Genomic DNA, 15,621 nt, shown 5'->3' on the forward strand with positions numbered 1-15,621 from the left:
CTGATAATGCCTGGAGTCATACATTTCTCTGGGAATTAAATGTAACATCTAGGTTTTGAGATGTTGTTTATATTCTCCCTAAGCATCTATGCCAAGTAATTGATTTTGGCTTGATTATAATACGACTGATGTGAACATCTTCCTTATGACTAGCCTTTTCCATATAATCAATCCTATATGATTGTAAAATAAATGCTTTTCCAAAATAAACATATTCTGTTCCTTCTGGTTCTCCTTATTGCTTAGAAAGAGCAGTCAACAATCACTATAAACTTAATGAAACAGCAAAACACTGCGATCTTCAAAGTATTTTATTTTGCTAGCTATTTTGATCCTATGCTGTCAAAAAGACAAGTGGAAGCCACTGTACAGAAAATACATATATTATAGTTATTAAAGGTAAAGCCCTGGCAAAAAATCACATTGCAAGCATCAGAGTAATGCCAGAAAAAGTGAAAAAAAAGATAAAAAAGGGCTGATCCAATAGATGCACACAGAATACAAAATGTTCTACTTGTCACTAGCTGCACAAAATCCAACTAAAGACAGAATGGTCAAGTCACTCCATTAAAGAGACATGTCTATCACAATGCATCATTTATTCTCATTGAAGAAAATGCTTTCTTGCAAAGATATATTTCCAGATATATTATTTCAAAAAACATATGACCAAGAATAGATTGAAAAACAGCCAGTGTATTGTCTGCTGCTATTTCTGTTTGAAGGCAGAATGTAGGAGGTCTGCTAGATCTTAGCTTGCAGCCATTTAAACTATGTTTGAAGTGCTAACATTTTCCTCAGTCTCTGGAAAGTTCCTTGGTACGTTCTAAAAGACCAAACGATGCAAAAAATAAATAAATAAAAGGTTTTGTTCAATATGGTGAATATGATTTTCTGTATATATAAAAGCCATCTTGCATAGAAAACATAAAATCTTGAAAAGCTAAATTACAGGAAATATAGAAGAACATTATAGGGTCACTGGAAATATTTATGTTGAAAACTTCTTTGTTTAGTAATTAATAAGTGAAAAGTGCAGAATCATGTCAAGTATTGGTAAGATATACTGAAACAATGGACAAAACAGTCAAGTGGAAAAAAGGAAAAGTAAAGTTTAAAATGATATCGTTCATAAGAGAAAGTGCATGTTGTGCCTATTGCACATATTTATCTTAGAGTGCTATTGCTATATATTTTAACAAAATGATTGCAACAGACTTTATTTGGATATAATTATTAACAGTATATCCATATCCGGGCATTAGTGCCAGCCTAACAATATGGTTTTGCATGTTATTATCCTCAAGAACATCCTTCCTTTATCCCATCATTGTATGATTGATGTAGAGTAATGTTAGTATAATACGGTACACTTATATTAAAGCACAACAACCTTCTTAAAGAGATCTTAAATAATAAATGTGTTCAGTCAAGTATAAACCATGTCTCTAGAACACAAGACAATATGTTAGCAGATCAAATGAAGGAAGAAAGCTGTGCCTGACACAAATTAAGACTGTGCCATTACTTACTACGAGAGAGAGGGGCCGTTTCCATGCAACAACACCGATCAATCCTGACAAAAGCACCTGGAAGGAAATGAATAGTGTTAGTAACAAAGCACACACACACAATTTCTTCTGTATCGACAGCTTGGGAACACTATCTTTCATTATTTACAAAATAATTTCAGAAAACCCATAACCAAAATATTTTTAATTTTTAACATTTATATTCTCAGCAATGCAAGATCTGTGTTTACCAATAGCCCTTTCTACTGCACATTGTTTACATGCTGTAAAAATGTACTGTAGCTTGTAACAACTTAAGAAAAAGACATTTATTGGTGCCAAGAGACTTCTAAAAACCTTGCTGTGAGGCTCAGGTCTGTGAAAGACCACATACACGGTCTGATGATTGCAAACTGAATAAAAGTGCGTTCAATGGCAAACCATCCATGTACCAGTGGGATTACAATTGCATCCATGAGTATTCTGATGTTAACGTGTTTCAAAATCAGTGAGATGGGAAGAGATCTGAAGCAGCAGAAACATTTTTTTCCCAGATGGAGGTGTGAAGATGATGGATACATTACTAGCTTTTTGATTTCATTACAGATTATGTCAAGTATAAATTTAGTCCAACGGGGCTCTTTGGGCTTCTAGCGATGAAATCATACAACATAAGTGAGTATAATGCACAATGTTTTGTAAACTTGTTCTTAGTCTTTATTTTGAAAATAAAAAAGCATGAACTACAATGGTCACTTATTATTAAATTGTCATTTCTTTTATTAGTTCTGTTGGCAAGTTGTTGCACCGGCAAATGTTCCATACTCAGCATTCTTTTGCTACTGTTATTATAATTTCTTACCCAGCAAGTGACTATTCTAAAACCTTGCCAAATACTGCTGTTAGCTAATACTTTGGTGCTTTGGGTCACAAAACAGAATGGCGGAGTCACATGCAGGCCCATTTGCTGGACAAGAAGTGGGAAGTACAGTGACTACCATTAGTGGTTCCAAAATATCTTGAATATACCTTATTTTGCAGTGATATAATATTACCCTTTAAAATCAAGGATGGATGGTTAATAGACTGTTATAAACTTAATGTTAAGTAGATGTTGACATTGTATGCTATGTAAGACTGTAGGGGATGGTCTTAATGGGCTGTACTTTAATATGTTTGCCAAATAATAATATTTGTTCATTTTTTGCCATCCATAGAATCCTTCATATATACTCTTGCACAATATATAAAGTATTCTAATTACTTATTTTAATTAATAGAAGTTCTTTCTGCACAACATGATAATCTCCTTTTTATGTATTTTGAGATCATCTGTGGTTGCTGTTTTATTTATCAAGACACAGATTTATAAAGAAAAAAAGACTGCTGCAAGGAGTAATTCTTTAGTATACTAGTAACCACTAATCACTTCAATATACTCAGGAAGTTGAAAACCCAACTGGTCTTCACTCTCTGGGGTTTATTTTACTATTTCAATTCTCTTTTTATACCTTGAGTGCAAGACAGATAGTCCGCAAACTTTTGCAAACTTTTTTTTACTTGCTTTCAAAGTTAGTAGCAACAACAGCCAACCTGTTGCATTAATTTTGTTTGATAACAGCAGCAAAATCTACAGTTTATCCTTCTACGTAATGCCATACTGTTTGAGTTGTAGCAAATGTTTTGCTTTATACTGTCCTACTTTTACATCAGCTGTGCCTTGGGACAGATTTCTGATACATTTCAAATAAATCACATCATTCTCCTGCTCTCTCCTGCAAGAGACTGGAATAAGAAATTAATGGGCAACAGCAGATTGTACCAGTCACCGAAGAACCCTACCAGCTGAAGAAGTAGATAGAGACAATAATAGTATTTAATTAAATTAAGCCTGGACAGGCATAAGGTTAGTCTGTTCATGAAATAAGATTATACATTAATTAAGCCTGAGCTCTTTCAGACAGCAAGGGACCTGACAGATTAGATTTGTCAATGGCCCTTTATCTGTCATCAGATCTATGTTTCTCTGGTCACTATATTTATAGTTAAGGTTTGGCAGGGAAAGGAACATGCAGGAAGAATGTGGCTATTTTATTTGAATAGCAAGGCTATGCCTCTATCAAAATCAATACAATTTTATGAACAATACAAAAGAAATTGACAATATTAAATCAAGAATGTATAACTGAGGTAAGAGCAAAACAGTAGGAGCAGGAGAAGCAGCTGCTGAGGAGTCAAGGAGGGCAGAGAGCATAAAAGACCCTAACTGGCCTCTTCTTCAATTAATGTTGCCAAGAGAAAAGTAAAGTACAAAGACCAATCCTGTACAGTAGCCAAATGGACAAATACCATATAAGGTGCACTACATGGTGTGCTCTCCCTTGTATTGTATACATAGCGATGAGCGACTCTGTCCCTTTTCACTTTGCTGCGAAAATTTTTTACATTTTCGCAGCAGTTAGGCTGATGCCACACGTGGTTTTTTTACGCTGCGTATTTTCTCAGCCTAAAAACGCTGCACAAGCCACACAGCCCCTGACTATGGCGTTTTTCAGCCTAGTACTGGTGACGTAGCAAATCCCGTTTCCCATGGTGCGAAATAGTAAAAAACCCTGCGTATTTCCGCTAGGTCTGGCATCTGCCTTTGTGTATACATAGGAATAGGTTGCTGTGCAAATAACGGCGTATTTCGGCAAACGCTTGAAAAATCCGTGGTAAGGCATTTTCTAGTGTATTTACGCATTTTGTGGTTTCCTTCAAGTCTTTTCAAGTTATTTCTATGGATGATGATATTGTGCATTTTTCAGCCGCCGAGAGAATTAGAAAATACGCAGCGTAAAAACGCCACATGTGGCATCAGCCTAACACACAATGTGGAATTTTGCAGTGAATCCATGCCTGGAACTCATCAAAAATTCACACACCAGCTGATATCCATTGTACATGTATCCGTAATCAGTTGAGGTCACCCAACCAAAAACTGAGTTTTTGGGTATGTGTATGGACAGCTTAAAACTTAGCATGTAGTATATTTTGGAGTATTCAGTAGGTTGCTTTATGCCAGGCAGACATATAAAGTCCAATCTAACCTTCTGTGTTTAAAGTGTGTACTATCTCATTAGGTATATCAGGTTGTGATAATGTATGTAGAAAACAGGAAAAGGTGTATATTCCAAAGATCCTGCACCTATTATAAACAATTCAGCTAGTGTTTGCCCCAGGTGCATAAAATACAGTTTTAATGTAGAATATTTTCTGCACTAAATTTCCTTGTACACGCCATTTCTATGATGTCTCATAAATCACCAAAATATAGAGATTTACAGTATATGTATTAAATATATTTGTTCCATGGTGGACCTTTCCCCGCTAAATTTCCCCAACAGTTTATTCAAACCACACCAATGTACCATATATCTCCCACATATTCTCTAGAATTGGTGCATCTTTCATGTGCTAGTTCATTTTATGATGAGCCCATTCATCCTCCTCATAAATTTTAATTTATGGGCAGTAGTCAGATGACAACCTTGGCTTATTTATCACACAACACTTTGTTCAATTATCTTTCAGTCTTCCTACATGTTTTTTTTTCACCTTTATGACTACTTCACAATTCAAACATCTCCCCCATCTTCATGGAAAACATCAGTTTATTTCCTTATATTTGAATCTTTACAGCAGCTCAACCAAGGTATATTATACTGTATGTGCTGAACCTATGCAGAATAACAACATTAATGCAAAACCTATGTAACTATTTCTTTGTCTCCATGAATTGTTTTAGTTACCAAAGAAGATTTGTTTCTTAAAAAGAATAAACTGTGTGTTTCATGTTTCAAACAGGCTTCTGTTGTACAGGGAACGGACTGCTCTGCAAAGGCTGATTGCTCTGCTGCAAACTGATTTTAAGCTAAGGCAACCCAAAGGAAACGCCCACTGGCTTTTACTGATTTCTTTCTCTATAAATCTAAGTCTTTTGCCCTTTAGTTTTTTCAGTTTTACCCTTAGAAGAAATTCAGTCACTGCTAGATTATTTTAGCACAATGAATATAAAAGCCCTGAGCCTTTTCATCATTGTTTCTGTTCTTATGTGATGCTACAAAATATTCATTGCGCTTGCTGGAAATGTTATATTGCCATATGGGTACTGTCTTTCTCTGGGAAAATTAACTGAGTCACCATACAATTATATGAGCATTTCTTAATCAAGTTTAATGGTGGCTGGCCTCCATCATTCAGGCAGGAGAAACATGATAGTAAATAATGTAGCCCTCCTCAACCAAGTATCTAACCAACAATAAAGGGAGACAGAAAACATCCTTCTTGTATTCAACGTACTCCCTACAAGATAACGTGAAGCCTTGTAAATCTGTTCTTTGGATACCCCTTTGATGGTATTCCACGCCATAAGGGTAGAAACATGTCTCACAAAGATAAAATGCCTGCTTAGCAGATCACTATTTTTGAGAAAGTAGAGCGGTGACAACCCCCATTTAAGTAAATGACTATATTTACGGCCACATTTAAGCATGTCTTCCAGCAGAGAATAAACCCTGTGTACCAGGCTTAAACTGTGAATTTAGTAGCTCACCTGTATGAGAGAAATTCTGTTACCAGAGACCATTTGAGGTGAAAGCGCATGGAAACATAATACATATAAACATAATACATATAAACATAAATTACAGTAAAAAAATACTTTAACAGGTTGTTGTTTTACAAGTTGTCCATGTGAGTACAATAAACACTGTGCTCTAAATTACAATTAATCACTCAGTCAGTTGTGCTCACTCAAAGCAAATCCCCTACTGAAATCCTTGATCTTCTTTGTATATAAGCTAAACAAAAGCTTTAGAGATCTTTTGTAAGGTGCCCTATTTGTGTTTCTGACAAATAACTGTCTTCCATCCAGCTCCTAACACTAACTGTTGCATTATTATCCCAAGTCAGCTGCCAAATAATTATTTAAACAGAGAAGATGAAAATATGTGGCATTTCATTTTTTCATTTCTTAATGTCAGTCGTTTAAAATGAGTGACTCTCAAAGCTGTCATGCCTCAAAGAGCCCTCTTTATAGACAAGAATTCAATCGTACTCATTACAGAGAACTTTTTTATTTCAAAAGCTTAAATCCCAAATGAGATGGAGGCTCAAGGAAAGTATTTGTTGCCTGTATTATTAGACAGTTTGTTTTGAAAGACCATGCAGAAAAAAATGAAAACACTTAAATACTTACTTTCAAAAGCCTAGAGTTTTTGTCAGATTGTACAAATGGCTGGCTTAATTCCATTACTTTATATTTACACGCCACAATTAAGTGGAGAGTTTCCACTGCTGCGCAATCAGTAAAAAATGGATGAAGGGGGAACTATTAAAGAGTATTTAGAATGTCTTTCTTAATTCTGTGACAATGCTGCTATACACTATGAGCACATTAGAAGGTACAATATATAGTGACCATAACAAACATTAACAGTCTTTGATGTGTGGTCTGTTTATTGTTAATAATTAAAGAAGTGTTGTAATGCAGGTGTAGTATTCCCCCAATCAAAAAGAGAAATATACCTGTAACCCTTTATACCTAAGTGATCCTAGATTTAGTGGCTCAATGTGGAATGTGGCTTTAATGGTGGTCTAATAAGGCATACAGAAGTTGACACTATCTAGCTTACCGAGACAAAAGGTAGTCCCCCCCCCCACAAGGTCAGGGGCTGTAGACCCCGCAGTCCAGGCTCCCCTGTTGTATATATATTTATGCCTCGCCATAAATAACTGTAAGGGGCATAGGTATCAATGAGTCAACTCTCATTTTTTAATATGGCCATAAAGATTATATAAAAGTGAATAGAAAGGAGTGGAATTTTCTTTTGGTGACCTGTGGTGAGCTCTATTTCATGTTTCGGTAAATGTGCTCCTAAGGACCATCTAATGAGCAGTAATTATTACTATTAACCACAAGAATGTACTACCTATGTAAAACAGTCTTAACCCCACAAAAGTATGTATCCATTAATTAATTGCTTGTTTTTAGTGTTTGTAGTAAGCAGTCTGTTATTGAAAACCAGGTTACCTACACTCTTCTTTTTTTTCCAGTCCATTCTTTGCTACTCTCCTTAATATTGTTAGTGATAATTTCCCTCTGCCTTTCCTTTAATGCTAAGATTCTACTTTCAAGATCAGTATGCAGCTTTTCCATTGCTCCATCAAAAATAAGACTTCACAGTTTTTCTGCAGGCATTTTTCTTTATGCTGCGTTGGTGGTTGGTTCCTACTCTGTCTGTGAGCTCTCTCTGGATCATGATCTCTGTTGGCTCTTTATCTGGTTTCTACTTCATAGTCTCCTCAAGTCTGTTATGCCGTCAGTATTATCACCAAATTATCCCTGGTGTCTCACAGTGATCTCAATATACATTGCATGGAAAAGGACTGTACTCTCTCAAAGGCTTAACATTTTGCCCTGAGTACTTGTAAGTCTTTCTACAAGGGCATTCATATATCCATCAAGTCTCCCCTCTGCAGTGCCTCAGTTTTATACACATTTATTTTAAACCCATAGTGTAAAATAAAACAGCTGTAGTCATAAATAAATGTTGCTAGAAGGAACAGGGAAATACAACATGTCTGACACTGAGCAGTTTCGAGAACTATAGATTGTCATGATCAAAATGAGAGCAATCATCATACCACCATGATGTATTATTCACCATATCTGAGCCTTTATAAGCTTTTTCTTTTTCATTATTGAACATTGATATTCACAGAATGATGTCCATAAGTAGGATATGTGCTTGTAAGTAATTCTGTGTTGTGCATAAACACCATGGAACATTTCTCAAACTGAAATGACTCCAAGTCTAAGACTCATCCTTCTCATTAGAATAAATATGCTCTACAGGTCTTGTGCATTATTATTACCTTTAGGAAAGTAAGTTGTTTCCATTTAGTTCTACCTTAGGCTTATTTAATATTTGCTGTTGTTGTATAATTCTGAATGAATCTTCAAAAATGTAATCTCTGTGCAGTATTGGTTGATTATCTAATTACTGCAAGGAGAGTTAACGGTTTTATATTTTTGTATACTTTTTTCTGGAACTCAGGAGGGTTGGTATTTTCTTTATACAGGGATCCAGCAACTTCCTAGTATGAAATCGTGGTTGAGGGATTGGATATCCCAGTAATGGTTAGAGGGGTTGGGACCTCTAAATAGTGGAATATTCATTTGTAGACACTGGTTGGTCTGGGTGAATATTATTGGGGTATTGCCCTGGCTGGTACCCAAGTAAAATATGTAGAAGGCAGAGAGGTTTTGTATTCTGTTTGCTATAACCCAGGAAAAGGGATGTTTTCCTCTGAAAGTATCAACTGACTTTTGTGGGACCTTGGCTTGGGAGTGGGAACGTGGCCTGCACCACAGAACAGTTGACTATTCATAGGTAGATAGGTAACAGAGAGAAGTAATGCTTTTGGGATGTGTAGATAAATGTGGTGTAGGAAGCACATGAAAAAAATAAACATGAAAAACATCTAGTGCAATACCTATATGAAAAATAAATCAAAAGTGCAAAGTGTAAATAGTGAGTCCACTCCCACTTATACTGTCACTCTAGCAGCTTATCACATGGTAGTGAGTGAGGGCCAAATATAAAAGGCAAGTACTTTTGCTTGAAGGGAACGCCAAGCTCCTCAACACAGTAAAATAGATGGAGAAGCAGAAAATAGTGTGATAACATTTATTTAAAGGTAAAAATTCATACAACCAACTACTCTCAATTTGAAGTGCTTTTGGGATGATTGTTGTGGTGTGGATAAAGAAAAACTCACCAGCACACCCTGGCTCCTCCAAAAGAAAAAACTTTAGTCTGGTGCCCGGTATCAAGAGGGAACGGCACCCTCCAATACAATCTTGAACAGCATAGATACTGGCACAGCAAGGCCGTATCTATGCTGTTCATGAATGTTGTGGTGTCATGTACCAACTTAATTTTACTGTTTTTTAACAATACATTTTACTGTTTTTTTAATATATCTGAACTTGCATAAAACAAGTTCAGATAAATTTAAATTTGAATATTAATGGTGCACAAAAATGATTTTATATTAAAAAAGTTACTAGTCAATATCTCCTTCTGCTTCAATTCAAGGTTCTAGCAGATAATTTAATCTGTTATATACTGATGATTTATTATGTTGTACATCTGTCTCTTGCCTCCTACTGCATTAACCTGATTTAGCAACATAAAAACCAGATACAACATGAACTTTTTGTGACTCACGGCTGCACAATGCAATTGTTTTTTACTTTTATACATGCTTAAATGTGCTTTCTAAAATGTATGACTGGCTAAAACTAATTCAAAGAAAATTGACTAGAATCTAATTTGTCAGCTTCACCATAGGAAAAGAGGAGATAAAAATAATTTTGAATTAATCACCTCAGGTTAAAGCTGTAGTTTGCTGCAAGTCCACCTACATTCATTGTAGGATAACATTATTTGCATAACTCTATGTTCCTAACTGTTAACTGTACTGCAGGGAAATGATGTCTCTAGCCAGAACAAGATGTTCCAACAAGGATTGTTGTATACATTTTTGGGAAAATGCATGTTTCTCATAGCACCACCCATTATTGTAATAGTAAATAGATCATATGTATTTGTTTGTTCTAGCTCAATATAAGGATACCAAGAAGCACCGCACAGACCAGCTAATTCTGCTGCCCTTGTTTAAATACAGTAAACAAGATAAGATAGACACAATCAAGAGACTAAGACACCTCTATTTCATGATATATTTTGAATGTGTGTCATGTATATCCTTTTAAAGGAACAGTAACACTAAAAAATAAAAATGTTTTAAAATAATTAAAATATAATGTACTGTTGCCCTGCACTGGTAAAAGTTGTGTGTTTGCTGCAGAAAGACTACTATAGTTAATAGAAATAGCTGCTGTGTAGCCATGGGGGCAGCCATTTAAATTGAAAAAAGGAGAAAAGGCACAGGTTACATAAGAAGATACTAGATAAACTGTGTAGAATACTATGGGAATCTGCTACTTATCTGTTATCTGCTTAGTAACCTGTGCCTTTTCTCCTTTTTTCAATTTAAATGGCTGCCCCCATGGCTACACAGCAGGGTATTTATATAAACTTCAGTAGTGTTTATGAAGAAAACACACAACTTTTACCAGTGCAGAGCAATAGTATATAATATATTAATTATTTTTATACACTTTAATTTTTTGGTGTTACTGCTCCTTTAAGGCTTAGAGTGTGGTGCTGTATTTGACTCTTCTGCTATTTACAAAACACACAGTGTCGGACTAGGAACCCAGGGGCCCACCAGAAAACCTTAGAGCCTAGGCCCGCTTTCCAAATTATTTTTCCTCCTTTCCTTACCCAATCTCTTTATTCTTCTAGTCTCTTTTATTTACATGCTAGCATCTATTCTTCCATCAATTTCTCCAGTTTCTTCCCATTCAGAAATAGTAAATGACCATGAAACAGGCCAAATGATCAGGAGCAGGAGGGCCCACTTACACCTGGGCCCACCGGGAGTTTTCCTGGTATCCTGATGGGCCAGTCCGACACTGACAAAACATATTCAACAACATATTACAATAATAATCTAAATGATATTCACAGACAAATAATGTAAAAAAAAATAAATGGAAATCTCAGCTATGATCACATTAAGGCAGTGGTTCAAAAACTTTTAGGAGTGGCCTGAAGGCCAGTTAGGTTGGGACTTGGGAATAATATCCATTTACTATCCTGGATATAATTGAAAGCCCAGATTAGTTATGTGATATTTGCTTTTCTAGATATTTATGAATCTGACTCAATGACTGGTACAATGATTTCTGGTACAATGTAAATTGTACACCCCTATTACTTGACTATGTATCTGTTTGTGAATAGTTTGTTCCAGTCTGTTTGTAATAGGTATACACCATATCCAGGATTTAGTTCAGGATGCAGCCAAACCAATTCCAGACCTATACTGTCATATGACTTCAAAGCACAGTGCATATTATAAAGCACATTACTCAGAATTCATAGAGACAATGCCATTTTTATTAATGAGCATGACAAGTGATTTCTTTTGCAGTTATTCAACTCATTAAAAGATCAGAATTCATTTCTCTATAAAAATCCTATATTGTTCACTCAAATAATAAATCCCTGAACAGAAATGTCAACCTGATTGCTCATACTATAAGTTTCATTATAATATTATTTTGGAGAGTTTCCAACTCACAAATTTAACAAGAAATATAGTTGAGACATTTACTTCGGGGCTAATAGCCACCATATAGACAGCCACAGCAAACAGATACAACTGGTAATTCACTACTCTCCCACACTCATGAAAAATCAGAGAGAAGCCAGCACTGCATGCAAGGTATGACAATGCTCTGTCAACAGAGCAGCCTCAGTAATGGGCAAGGGTGCAATGTTGAGCAAAAAGTACATAAAGTTTGGTAAGTCATTTCCAAAATTTTAGCTGTGCCTGAGGAAAATAACAAATTCCTTGTGCATAGTAAAGTGAAGCTTTCAATCATTTTTACTATTGGGATTTGTGAAAAGGATACAAAACATCAAAGGAGAAGGAAAGGCATTTTGCAATTTTATTGCCAATAGATTAGTCACAATAGTGCAAGCTAGAATGCTATATTTATTATGTAGAAAGCTTTACCATACCTGGGTAAACAACCCCAGAAGTTCCCTCTGTTTGTTTAAGATAGTAGCTGCCATTTTATCTTGGTCTTGGTAGATTCTGGGCTGCAGATCTGGCTGCTGGAAGCTCAGATTACAGCACAGTTGGGAGGGGGAGAGGACAATCTAAGTAGACTTGTGCTGTGCCCTGAAGGATTTTTCAGAGAGAACGAAGTCTGACACAAAAGAACATGTGTACACAAAAGGAGACAAGAAATCCTTTGTTTCTTTTGATAGAGGACTTACAGCATTTCTGTAAGTGTTTACATAGACCTTTCTGAAAAAGTTTACTTAGTTTCTAACCTTTTCTTGTGTATTAACAAATTGCCCTTGAATGAAACTTCCCCTGGTCCATTTTTGAATTTTGAAAAAGACAGTAATACTTGTTGTATTGTACTGGGGTGTTTTCCAGTTTTTTTTTTTCGTGCTCAGGACACACGGGATAGGTCAGTTGTTGGCATAATAGCATGCCCTTTATTAAGTCATTCAAGTTATACAGATGCAATTCTGATCTTTAATGGCAACTTGAATCACTTCAATCTTTCTTTATGGATTTCCATGGACTTGCTTATAAAAGAAATAAAATATATCCAACATATATACAGAAACGAAAATGTTCCCTCTATACAAGAAACTATTTCTTCAGTCTTTATGAGGGGAAATAAAACTAATACAAGCCATTGGTATGAAGAGGGCAATATTTGCCACTCATCAGTTAAGCATCATAAAAGGCTGATAGAAATAATAAAAAAATAAACTATGTCTTTATAATGTAATGCACTGGAGAGATATCTTGTTTCATACCAACCTAAGCCAGCTAAATGCAGTTACTTTTCTAAAATTAAATTAAGCATTTAAACCAATTTATAGAGTGAAATACCTGTGTTTCCACTGTTATGACCACACAATAGTTGAATTATAATAATGTAATTGCATTACACTTGCAAAATGACCTGTCTTGCAATGGAATGTCACTCTGACAGTATTTATTTGTAATCATAAATAATTAAGAAAGTCTTGCTCTGAGAAGGAAAAGAAAAAAGGATGTTTCTGCTAAATCTTTGAAGAGGTTGGCAGTTTTTTAGAAACTGACAATTCAGTGACTAATTATCTAAAGGTTATCGCTCTTGTTTGAAAGAACAGTTCCCACAAGCCCATACGACAGACAATTAAAATCAAACTCCACTTACAAAATAATGTACTATGATTTTTGCTGTAGTCGGCCGCACAAAGGAAAAAGAACGCCTGAGATGCGCCGCGTAATAGCCAGCCACCGCGCTGAACACAGAGGGGAGATGTGATTGCAGGTTAGTTAGCAGCTTGAGTGCAGAATGCTATAGCAGCTGCAAGGAAATGATCCTATTCTTTTTCCAGAAGTACACCATAAAGCACATGGAAATCTCTGCAAATTTTAGCTGTACAGGCAGCTTTCAGCAGAGTAGGAAATATGCAACATTCAGCTACTTGCAAAGACTTAAAAGAGATTACTCCCTGATGAAGTATTCAGTGAAAATTCAAGGAATAATTTATGGAATAATCATGTACTTCAGGCACGTGGAATTAAAACTATGATTGATGATTACATTGCTTCATATCTTACACTGCTTCATATCTTTCTTAGATGCACATTACATGTGATACTAAAACCAGATATCAAAAAGACGTACATAACTTAAAAATAGATTTACTTTATATAGGGAATAATGTAACACCTGTTGTAAAATATGATATTGGAAGTAGGGCTTATTTACCAACACTGGGCAAATTTTCTCCTGGACAGAAACTCATAGCATCCAATCAGTTATTAGTTTTGAAAGCAAAAATGTAATTGATTGCCATGATTTGCTGGCCCCATGACCATAGAGAGGAATAAGACAAGAAGTGAAACGACAGGAAAATTTGCTAAACAGCAAAAAATTGGTGAAATGAGTTTGTCACGTGACTATTTTGACATGACCATGCCCATTTACATGCAACCACAACCATTTTTACACAACTGCACCCACTTTGACCTGACAGCGCCTTTTTTTTTTTTGACGTGCAACATATTTTTCCACCCCGAATTTTCGCTAAACAATTAGCCAATGCCGAAATTCGCTGTGAATCCATGCTAGGCGAAAAAACTCATGTATCATAATAAATAATGCACCCTCTGCTGTAAAATATGAGGATATTAGAATTTACCTCGCAGTTCCATGACCTGTATAAAAGCAATCATCCTTCGGCTTCTTGCCTTTATATGATCGTGGAACTCCCCTGTGACTTAATATTAATAATATCTGTCATGTCTCCAGCACAGCTTCCATCATTTTTGCTGTTTATTGTACTCATTAGCAGTGAACTCCCTCTGCTGACTGTTTGCTGCAAATGCAAGTATTAATTTCCTGTGTGACCTATGACCTCATGGAACCACCACACTTCCTGCCATGTGATGTCTGCAATGCCTTGTGGGAGTACAGACTCCATTTTATAGATCATGCTGTACAAGAAGCACACACTCTCCATCTTCTCCCCATGGTAGCATCGCTGGTAAGGATTATGGTCATAAACCCTGGACTGAGCCACCATTAAAAAGCTGCCAGCTCCTCAGAGACACTGTGGCATATAATCAGATCCAGAAATGTTTGTATGTTGCAGTTGTTTTGTGTTAGCGTATTTCCCATATACTCATTGTACTTTATCTCCTTTGTATTACAGTTTTACCACACATTTATTTCCACAATCACCCAGTAAAGTTCAACAGATTTACCCTTTGCCTCTTTATTGGAGTGTGGGAAGGTTTAGCTGTATGTCAAGCTACATACTACCTCAGGGTAACACGTGGTGAGGACAGAACAGTAAAACAGCGGCTATCCAGCGGGTAGAACTACTGTACCTAAACGCTTTACTGCAAGCGCAGTAAAACAGCGGCTATCCAGTGGGTAGAGCAGTTCAGAGGCTTCACTGCAGGCTATAAAACAAGCGCAGCAAGAAAGCAGCTACAAAAGTGCAGTGTACCCCCACTAAACTGCAATAAGATATAGTGAATACACAGAGGCCTGCTATTTCGCAGCTACCTGCACTCAACTATACAGCCGTCCCTGCAAGGGCAAATACCCCGCAACAGCATAATGTCCCAGAAACGGACACCTTCGCTAACAACCAGGTCCCAGGTTTCTGGTTCCTCCCAGCGCTCGTCTGTTATTAATGCTGCCGCCATTGCCCGCGCAAAAGCAGAAGCAGCCAAGGCCCGCGCCTCCTTTGCAGAAAAGGAGATGGAGGCAAAAGTAGAATGGGCACGCCTGGAAGCAGAAAGAGCGCGCCAGGAAGCAGAAAGAGTGCACCTAGAAGCAGAGCGAAAAATAGAAAGCGGTCGCCTAGAAGCATTCCTAGAGAAGCTCAATATAGAGAAG

At 36.4% G+C, this 15,621-nt stretch overlaps 1 protein-coding gene across 2 annotated transcripts in view; it reads right to left on the bottom strand.

Moving 5' to 3' along the window:
* The window catches only part of fam189a1 (family with sequence similarity 189 member A1), a 346,103-nt gene that overhangs the window by 204,951 nt on the left and 125,531 nt on the right, over positions 1–15,621 (bottom strand). For both annotated transcript variants that reach the window (XM_031898054.1, NM_001078904.1), the window contains 1 exon segment: positions 1,533–1,589. In XM_031898054.1, the coding sequence (XP_031753914.1) occupies positions 1,533–1,589 (57 nt within the window).

This window comes from Xenopus tropicalis, chromosome 3 (assembly GCF_000004195.4).
Source record: "Xenopus tropicalis strain Nigerian chromosome 3, UCB_Xtro_10.0, whole genome shotgun sequence".
Classification (NCBI taxonomy): Eukaryota; Metazoa; Chordata; class Amphibia; order Anura; family Pipidae; genus Xenopus; species Xenopus tropicalis.